Consider the following 11291-nt stretch of genomic DNA (forward strand, 5'->3'; position numbering starts at 1 on the left):
GCTAAGAGGCGTGCAGTACAGGTGCTGCTAAGAGGCGTGCAGTACAGGTGCTGCTAAGAGGCGTGCAGTACAGGTGCTGCTAAGAGGCGTGCAGTACAGGTGCTGCTAAGAGGCGTGCAGTACAGGTGCTGCTAAGAGGCGTGCAGTACAGGTGCTGCTAAGAGGCGTGCAGTACAGGTGCTGCTAAGAGGCGTGCAGTACAGGTGCGGCTAAGAGGCGTGCAGTACAGGTGCTGCTAAGAGGCGTGCAGTACAGGTGCGGCTAAGAGGCGTGCAGTACAGGTGCTGCTAAGAGGCGTGCAGTACAGGTGCGGCTAAGAGGCGTGCAGTACAGGTGCTGCTAAGAGGCGTGCAGTACAGGTGCGGCTAAGAGGCGTGCAGTACAGGTGCTGCTAAGAGGCGTGCAGTACAGGTGCGTCTAAGAAATGTGCAGTACGAAGAGGGTCAAGGTGAGATTATTTATTTATTCTATATCTCATCTACACTAAATAAGGTACACTGCACTGAGGTACTTGTACGTAAGGATTAGGTACTTAGTAGTTATGAATTAAGTACTACTCAGTAGGTACTGAATGGTACAAGTATTCAAGTACTCAGTACTCGAGTATTAGTACCTAAGAAGTGAACATGTTGCAGGCGTCAGCTGGTGACGTCGACGCCGTGCTGGATCGAGCTGCACCTCAACGGCCCCATGCAGTGGCTGGACCGCGTCCTGACACAGATGGACTGCCCCCGTCTCTGCAGCTCCAAGTCTTAAGTGGTGCAGTTACTGCAGTCCTACAGTCTGGTGCAGTTACTGCAGTCCTGCAGTCTGATGCAGTTACTGCAGTCTGGTGCAGTTACTGCAGTCTGGTGCAGTTACTGCAGTCTGGTGCAGTTACTGCATGAGCAGATGTAATCTTTCATTATTTAGAATTGAAAGTTCACGGTTAGTAGAAACCATTTATTTATATATCTGCCCACGCCATGTTCGTAATTTGTCGCTTGTAAGGATGTCTGGCTTCTACGGCCCTTAATTCTAGCTGTTCTATCATTATGAGTGATTCCATGTGAATTTTCCAGCCATGTTCTGATGAGGAATTCGTTGGGTCTTCGTTTGACCAAGATTTCTGCGTTTCAACCAAGGCTTCTCATTGCATTTTAATATCTCTAGTAACCCTCTACTGCCGTATGTCACTCTCTGGAACATAACTTTCAACTTAAATTACCTATACGTAAACTATTGAGTGTAGCAACTTGAGGACGTTTGTACGCAACAGAGAACATTTTAAAGTTGTCGTACGTGGCGGCAAATTATACGTAAACTAGTGAGTGTAGCAACCTGAGGACGTTTGTACGCAACAGAGAACATTTTAAAGTTGTCGTACGTGGCGGCAACCATCAGTGCAAGTCATTTTGCGCTCACTAGAACGTATCATTTTTGGGCAGTAGGCTTGTGACAATATTGCTCCTGTTACTCATGTCAGGCGGTAGAGGGTTATCCATGAAATCCACGTCTTGGCTTGCATCTTCCCTTCACAGCGGGGAAATTTAAAATTGAATCGTAACGATCACTTTTATGGAATCTTTTATTGGAGGAAGCAAGCTTTGCCACTTTTCAAGCTTAAGTGGATGATTTCAGTGATAATTTATCTGACTTTATTAAAAAGATATGGATGTCAATGAACATACGTTTAAGGAATTAATGAGAATTTAAAGTCTTCGAAAGTAGCGCGTGATGGATGAGAAATTTTTATTGTTACCGCCCGTAGTGGACGACATTTCTGACATGGATAGTATGCTTTCAGAAAGTGAATGCTGAAAAACAAAATTCAATTAAAATCTTTCATTCCTGACCGATTAGTTGATGTTTTAGGTTTTTTAGTCTTATCATTGAACTCCTTCAATGATAAGGAATTTGTATTTTGAGTAAAAATCTGAACAAACCTTATCTAATTTAATGGACTGGAAATAGTTTCCGCGGCCGCTCTCGGTTATTGATGGCAATGATGGAAATAAAGCAGCCTGAAGTTTCGTCTCAGCAATTCTATTGCAATTCTAGTTACATTTAAAATTTCGCGATATTACCCGTGCTGGTATCTCTTACTTCGTCACAGTTACTAACCATAGTCTGCATTGTACTGAATTCATTGTCTGTTTACTGACCATAGTCTGCATTATATTGTCTGCTTGTCATCAGGTTGTCTGCATCCACAATTCTCACCATATATCCACGCGCTATTAATATATAAGTGGGCACTTGCTTTAATTAACTTTTGATAAGATTTTACTGACTAGCAACGCTAAGCCATTTAATTCTCACTCAACAACCATGATTTATAATGCATTTATCTAAGAATTAATGTATTGGATAGCGTGGTAATTTTGAGTAACACTTCGCGTCTTGTTTAGTTTGAGCTTTTCTGCTCGAACTCGATGGTGAAAATCAAATTAATGTGTCTTTCAAGCATCTTAATGAGCTTCATCTTACTTAATTTTTTGATACGATATTAAAGTATCTGAAAATGTAGTACATTTTTGATTATATAATGAATTTTTTTATAATATAAATAATTATTGATAATATAATTAATTTTTTGATGATATAATGAATTTTTTACTTATATAATGAATTTTCAAAACACTCCTGCACCATACTCTCCGATTTGGCCTTCCCGCCAACGCAAAAATAACTTGGCAATATTTTTAACAAACTCAAATTCCTATCAAAATTTTTGTCACAAATGCTGACGAAAACCTGTTTTTCATCAAGAAAAACTCTTGAATTTTCTCTGTAACAAATAATTCTTCTGCATTATATGCCTCATCGTCAATTCATCTTCTGATAATCAAATTTTTTTAGCGTAAATTGCGCCAATCCCGTTTTCATTTTTTCGTGTTTTAGTTTTAGTTTGCAACGACGGACCTGTGCTACCTTTGAATATTTTTCGAATATTTTGAAAATATTCAAAGTTCCTTCTAAATATTTAGACGAAACTATGTGATTATGCCCGGGATTATGAGGACTTGGAACAAAATAGCGCTGCTTCAATTCTTCCCTCGATTTGTTTCATTAATAATGTCAAAAATAACAATATTTTAAGGCAAATTAACGTTTCGATGCTCACATTTTTTATTGAGAATATCTTTTACTGTTCTGGTAGAATATCTTCTAATGTAAATTTATTTGTTCTTTTGAATGAACATTGAGGGGATAACGATACAAATGTCCATTTCAGTTCAGTTGTGAAATGTTTTTTATTTTTATTCAAATGTATGACCATGAGTTCATTCAAATGTATGACCATGAGTTCATTCAAATGTTCTCTTATACACATCTAGATGTGTATAAGAGACAGACATAACAAATCTGAGAGCTGGCATTTTAACAAACATAACAAATCTGAGAGCTGGCATTTTGGAGCTGGCATTTTAACAAACATAACAAATCTGAGAGCTGGCATTTTGGCCAGATCTGTTCAAAACTGACGTTAACGCAAAGTAGCTGCTGATCATTCACCAATTTGTGACGTATGAGGCGCTTCTAGTCAGAAGTTCAGAACATATATTCCTCCGTAGCTTCATCTAGTCTGTTCTTGAACACGTTCGCGTAAACGATGCCAACTGGAGTTTTTTTCCACATGTCGGTGACTGGGAGCAAGAAGAAGTGTTGTCGGATTGGTGGCTGACTCCGACGTTTTTTTTTAATTGAATTTAGAAGTAAAATTTCTAATGCTATGATAATATTAAATACGAAAACTCGCATTTAATTGCAGAGCTATCTTCGCTGTCGTCAAACCCTTCACTGCCGGAGTCACAGCCCGTGTCGTACTGCGAGCCCGCCTTCTGGTGCTCCATCATCTACTATGAGCTGAACACGCGCGTCGGAGACAAGTTCCAAGCCTCTCTTCCAAACCTCAACGTCGACGGCTTCACTGGTCAGTGATTTATAAACTACTCTTAATGTTGCATCTTGATACTGCTGATTTGTCAAGTCTGCTCTTGATGTTGAATGTTGATGCTGTTTATTTGTTAACTGTTCTTAATGTTGAATGTTTATATTGTTGATTTGTTAACTGCTCTTGATGTTTATTGTTGATACTGCTGATTTGTTAACTGCTCATGATGTTGAATGTTGATATTGTTGATTTGTTAACTGTTCTTGATGTTGAATGTTGATGCTGTTGATTTGTTAACTGTTCTTGATGTTGAATGTTGAAATTGTTGATTTGTTAATTGTTATTGATGTTGAATGTTGATACTGTTGATTTATTAATTGTTCTTGATGTTGAATGTTGATACCGGTACAGTTGATTTAGTAATTGTTCTTGATGTTGAATGTTGATATTGTTGATTTGTTAACTGTACTCGATGTTGAATGTTGATACTGTTGATTTATTAACTGTTTTCGATGTTTAATGTTGATAGGTACTGTTGATTTGTTAACTGTTCCTGATGTTGAATGTTGATATTGTTGATTTGTTAATTGTTATTGATGTTGAATGTTGATACTGTCGATTTATTAACTGTTCTTGAAGTTGAATGTTGATACCGGTACTGTTGATTTATTAATTGCTCTTGATGTTGAATAATGATACTGTTGATTTGTTAACTACACTGCATGATGTTGAATGTTGATACTGTTGATTTGTTAACTTCAATGCAAGATGTTGAACGTTGATACTGTTGATTTATTAACTGTTCTTGATGTTGAAAGTTGATACTGTTGATTTGTTAACTACGATGTATGATGTTGAATGTTGATACTACCTACTGTTTATTTGTTAACTACGATATATGATGTTGAATGTTTATACTGTTGATTAGATAACTACACTGATGTTGAATTTTGTTACTGTGTTGAGTGACATATAGTACCAGATATACAAATCACCTTTACGGCGACTTTTCCTAAATAATTAGCCTACCAGTTACTTTTTAATGTCATACGATACGCAGAGCTGAAGTCTCTGGTTGGCTAGGAAAGTTTGAAATGTTTCCGATATCGCTGCTCCTGAGCATCATTTGCATGATATGCTTCAATGTGGCCTCACGTACCCTGACGTCTTGCCTCACGTACCCTGACGTCTTGCCTCACGTACCCTAACGTCTAGCCTCACGTACCCTAACGTCTAGCCTCACATGACCATGAGTTCATTCAAATGTATGACCATGAGTTCATTCAAATGTATGACCATGAGTTCATTCAAATGTATGACCATGTATTACGCTAATTAACCTTCATGCCGGGCCTGCTTACACCGTGACCCACAGCTTCACGGTCTACTGTACACTCAGAGAAATTGGTGACACTTTGTCAAAATAACAATGCACTTTATACCTTTTTTTTCCCTGACCCCTGACCCATTTTGTCCCTGCCGAAAGATCGCCTCAGTGCTACTTACAGAAAGTGTGTCAGTATTTAGAGAAAATAGACCAATAATTTCTTGTAGTGACTACGTTCTGTTTGTATTACGGTGTTAAGTAATTATACAGCGTGCTAATATACAGCGTGTGTTGTGGGTAGGAATATTTTTCTGTGTGCTTCTTACTGCTGTGTTTGTTGTGTGTTGCACACGTAGAGAAATAAGGTCAACTTTGTACTAATAATGATGCAGTTTTTGCCCTTGTTTGGGTCGTCTTGACCCAATTTAGACCGCTTTAAGTGCGTGTCCGTTCTCTCCTCGTGCTCTGTATAAAAAGTGCATCACTATTTGGACAAGGCAATCCATTTATATTTCAGTGTGCAGAGCATCCCGCTATTTTCCTCCCTTTGTTATCTCTTTGGAAGTATGCCAATTAATTTCTCATTAAATTAATATATGGCAATTAATTTCTCATTAAATTACTATATGGCAATTAATTTCTCATTAAATTACTATATGGCAATTAATTTCTCATTAAATTAATATTCTCAAGGAAATTGATTGTCCGTTAAGGGTTTTATCCTTCATTAGGACCGCTACGGTGGAGTTAGCGCTAAGTATATACATAATATATATGTATAACGTGTATGTAAATATACATAAGTTAAACATTTATAAGTTAGTTAACTTTTGTATAAATATGTATTAGTTATACATATATAAATTAGCTAACTTAAATATAACTATAGTGGAGTTTTGGCTTAGAAACGCGTTGGCTGTGCAGTTTTTACATCTTCTCTGTGTATAGATGTTGTAATGTGTGTTTGTATAGCCATCCTGTGTATGTATCCATCCCTTTAGCGTCCAGTTTTCTTGTAAAAAAATTGCAAAATTTATTCATTTGAATAATTCAACACGCGACATTAATGTGCAGCAGTTCGTAGCGCAGCCTGAAATTAAAAGCACCATATTTGTACAATATGAGCTTCATACATTATGAGCTTCATACATTATGAGCTTCATACATTATGAGCTTCATACATTATGAGCTTCATACATTATGAGCTTCATACATTAATAAATACGTCATATTTCAAAGCGACAGACATATACAGCTGGACGCTAGAGGGTTATAAGGGGTATAATATAATATAATATGAAGGGTTTTATATTATTAAAACATTTCACAGATGTGTTTTTCGGTTGGATACCAAAATTTTTCCGCGCCATCACAGATCTGCCGCGTGTCAAAATTGTGTCATTGCAATTCTTCATGTTGGTGAAAATTGCGATTATTTACTGCCGAAATGTTTTTTTCCTTAAATGATTTTCAACATCACTCAATTATGGGGACCTTGAACTCCTTATGGAGACCTTAGCCTCCTTATGGAGACCTTGAACTGTAAAAAGAGACCTTGGCCTCCGTATGGATCGCCCTTTGGAGAAAGGGACGCTAGAAGATCATATTTGGTTCATCTCTATTGGGAAATTCTAAAATAATATTTTTTAGTTTCGCTTTCAATTTAGTTAAAGTGGAGGGAGTTTTGAGCGTTGCTCTTGGCGTAATTCGAATGTGCAGTGCGGCAGAATCTTTACCGAATATTACAGTTTCTTATCCTATTTATACTCTTTATATTCTCTACAATTACATACAATAGTGTCATCTAACTAGTGTTGTCATCTAAAATAGTGTTGTCATCTAACTAGTTAATTAGATGTGAATTTGAGAATAATTCTTTGTTTCTTATTAATTCTCAACTGTGTTTTCGTTACTTACGGCAAAAATGTATATTAGTTTTCATGTGTTTGCTTTATTAGTGTTGTTGTTATAACGCCTCCCGCTTCTAACAGTTGTCGCTATCTGTGTTATCAGTTTGTTACTTTGCCTTGCCTTTCAGATTTATTTATTATGCATAATTTCTTAGTTTATACTCATATTTAGCCGCTTTTTAACGTTTCATTATGACGTCTACAACGTATGACGCAATCTCATGCGCATCCCTTGTATTCATTTTATTCATTTTCTTGCTACATAAAAGCCATGTATTAAATTCATCAATGATTGTTTTAACTTATACTGAAACTAGGCGGAACTAGCTTTACCTTTCAACCCTCAGAATCAAATCTGATTCAATTTACGGAAATTTGAATTGTAAATTTATCAAATATGTTATTGATTAGTTCATTAAAATTGACCTTAACAAGGCCATGAAAATACGCAGCTCTCAGGAGAATGAATGTCTCATATTGTCCACATTTGCTCACCTACAGCTGGAGCAAAAAGATCCCTTTCCCTTGTGAGGGTCATTCTGATCCACATGAGGGAAAAAATGTACCGCTATTCGGACAAAGTCACCTTCATTTCCCTGAGTGTAGAAGCGCTGAGCTTATCTTATCGCATTATTTCTTATCGTCGGAGTCGGAGTGATTGTCTCAGTGGGAACAATTTTCTTTATTTGTAGACTAGTCGTTATGGTCCGAAAATTCAAAAGCGGTCAAGTTTGGGTTTTGTTTTGAATTTTAAAATTTAAATACCGACTTGCGACTTTTTCACAGAATGAGAGAGGAAGGCGTGCCATAGAATTAGTGATCACTGCCAGTTTATTTGCTAGCGATTCTCGTACTAGGGGCTGTACTATCTAAACTTGGTTAAGTGCACGTAGCGGCCCAAGTACACGTAGCGGCCTAAGTACACGTAGCGGCCCAAGTACACATAGCGGCCCAAGTACACGTAGCGGCCTCAGTACACGTAGCTGTCTTGCCTAAGTACACGTAGCGGCCTAAGTACACGTAGCGGCCCAAGTACACGTAGCGGCCAATGTCTCGCCTGTGATTGGTGAGTTTTGCTTGGAAGACCGTTAGCGATTGGCTGCAGGAACCCTTAACTAGTTTTGATAGTACGGCCTCTAATCAATTAATTATATTTATTAATTCATATTTAAGTTACTCGCTTCAAAGGATCTGTTAAAGTTTGGATTTGTCCGCTGATCCTACAATCCTCATTAATTCTTGCTCTGTTACGATAGCTGATCAAGTAATTGATAATCTTTTCGAGATTTATAAAAAAAATGATTTATTGTAAAAAACGGATTTAATAAAATCAAAATGGTGAAGTCACTTAGTAATATTAACGAAATCAAAAGTCTTGTGTTCCAATAGGAATTGTTAGCGAATTCTGAAGCTAAAGAATTTCATGTTTTTCGATGGTAATTTGTGCCATTTGTTTTGGTTCATTACCTGTCGTATAACTCAGGCTGTGCACGTGTTATATCGCTATTTTTATTGTATTTTCGACCATAATTGTGCTTATAGGCTGCTTTGTATTGCGTTTCATTTCTAGGTCATTCAAATTATGTTAGTGGATATTTTGTTTGGTAATGAAGTCAACTTTACTGTAATGCATGCATCTTTCCTGTACACCTCAGAGACCAATACTCATTTACTGTACAATGTACACCCCATCACCCCGCTCCAAATTTCTGCATGCCCCGCATTTGTACACCCGCTCATTGTTTTGTGTTCATGGTAACTATACAGTCCGGGGCTGTATTATCAAAATTCGCTTAAGTGCACGTATCGTCCTAAGTACACGTAGCGGCCGATTTCTCGTCTGTGATTGGTGGGTTCAGTTTGAAAGGTCATCAGAGTTAGTAACTTTTAGCTAATTTTGATAGTATCGCCCCAATACATCGGCCTCTCATGAACTGAATTAATGACAAACCAAACCGAATTGTTTTACGATATTTCCTTCATTGACGTGCATTATTGTGCCGCAACGTTTAGGATTTGACGGCTCCTAGTAAGAATGAGAAATTGTATGGAAAAAGTGCAATTAAAAATATGACACTACTATTAATCGATTGATTAAAGAGTAACCGAGGGTTACTGCATATATACTACAATGGGTAACCCCTTGTCTAATGAGGGTAGCTGGCCATGCTAGGCACGAATAGCATTGACGACGTTCGTTGATGTTTCCATAGACAAATGATCAAGTAAGGTTTGAGTTACTGACATGTGTGTGTGCCTCGTAGATTTTGAGGCGATCCTTGTAAGATTAAAATTAAATGCCATTTAAAAGGCAACGAATGTAAACCTGGTCAGCTAGTCCGTGTAGTTAGGAGAAAATATGTAAGAGTTTATTGTGACACCTGGAATTGATGTATAGGAGTTGAAATTGTGACAACCGAAATTGATGTGTAGGAATTGAAATTGCGACCCCCCGAAATATATGTATTGGAATTGAAATTGCAACAAACAAATTTTTTATTTAGCAGTTGAAATTGTGACAGGCGAAATTGATGAGCAGGAATTGTGACAGGCGAAATGGCAAACTGGAGTTGAAATGTTGACGGTTGAAATTGGTGCGCAGGAGTTGAAATTATAACGGGTGAAATAGGGATGCAGAGGTGCAAATGGCGCGTACGTAATTGGCTCGAGGCTGAAGCTTGACTCGGAAGCAGGGCAGCGAAGTTTGTCTGTTGCGGTGAAGCTTAGCTTTCTGAAATTTATTTCAAAATGAGGCCTTGGTAGATTGTGAAAATATTGTGTTGAATAGTAATTACTTATTAATGCCTAATTATGTAATGATTGGTACTTAGTAAATAATTCGTGTTAACCACAGGTTTAATTGGCATGAGCTTGGTTTAAAAGTAATTCTATATCGTACATCAATGTTAAGGGTGGTGCAATCATGGTGTTGGAGAAATATTATAGAGAAATGAGCTATATCTTAGATTTAATTGGTTAAAATAATTTGTTAAAATAATAATGGGTTATGATTTAAACAGTTAAGCTATTTACTGTTTTCTTCGCTTTTTTAAATTATGTTTATCATCAGAGAAACAATATATTTGTTCAACATGCGCAGTTTTATAATGACTTGATTTATGACAGCATATTTGTACGCCATTGAACATGTTTGTGCTCATTTGGATGACTTAACGCATCCAAATTTTGTCACCTTGTGTGACAAATTAATAAACATACCACAGCTTATTAAATATACCACAATGAGCATATAACCACCTCCACATGCCGCAATGTAACCAAGTCCATACACCACTTTCACATATACTGTCATCACTGAAATATAAAGCTGAATTTAAACACTCGCCTCAGTCATAATCTTCGATTAATGGAAAAATCACTATAAGAGGTACATCGCTCCCTGGTATTTGGAACCACTTTTCTAGACGTCTGGGGCCGTGCTATCAAAACTCGTCTAAGTACATGTACAGGCCTAAGTACACGTAGCGGCCTAAGTACACGTAGCACCACATTTCTCGTTGGTTATTGAAGTTACGATGGAGTTCCTGTATATTTTTGATGGTACGGTCCCAGTTCTAGATGTGGCAAGCGACACTTGAAATCGGTCACCATGCAACCTTATTTTCGGTATACTGCTTTTTTCCTAAATGCTGCGTCTATTAACCCTTGATGACCATTATTATTAAGAACATTGTCCTAACTTCTAGTACGTATTTATTTTATGAAGATATGAATTAATTTTTATTGTAAACTTCGTATGCTGTCCGCAAGTTTTTTCCTACTCGGTATCATTGCAATCATTTTTTGAATCATGCTCGTTTTTCCTTTTAATTTTCTTCGGCTGTCATTGACGCGATCACCAATTTATTTCATTTATGTAAACGCTCTATAACGTTACATTCTACGTATAAAAGATGAAACTTTGATAACGTTAGCAGTGACACGTCATGATCACCTTAAGTGAACTCGAGCTAATAATTTTAATGTATTGAGATGTATGTAGGTTATTAAACTATTGAGCTTCAGAGTCGCACGTTTTCGTGCATATTATCTAAGTTACCCCTACATATGTTGCTAATGAGCTAAGCTACGATGTTACTGTACGTAAGAGTCAGCTTCCTTTTTATAGATACGATGGAACATTTGCGACGCAAGCCAACCAGCTTCTTTGGAATAA

At 37.2% G+C, this 11291-nt stretch overlaps 1 protein-coding gene across 1 annotated transcript in view; it reads left to right on the top strand.

Moving 5' to 3' along the window:
- Positions 1–797, top strand: part of LOC108676492 (mothers against decapentaplegic homolog 3) — a gene marked incomplete at its 5' end in the record, with an annotated part of 2119 nt that extends 1322 nt beyond the window's left edge. Inside the window, 1 exon segment of the mRNA XM_018164571.2 lies at positions 636–797. Within this exon segment, the coding sequence (XP_018020060.1) occupies positions 636–756 (121 nt within the window).
- Positions 798–11291: the final 10494 nt, after the last annotated feature.

The sequence above is a fragment of the Hyalella azteca genome, unplaced genomic scaffold, assembly GCF_000764305.2.
Source record: "Hyalella azteca isolate HAZT.00-mixed unplaced genomic scaffold, Hazt_2.0.2 contig14024, whole genome shotgun sequence".
Classification (NCBI taxonomy): Eukaryota; Metazoa; Arthropoda; class Malacostraca; order Amphipoda; family Hyalellidae; genus Hyalella; species Hyalella azteca.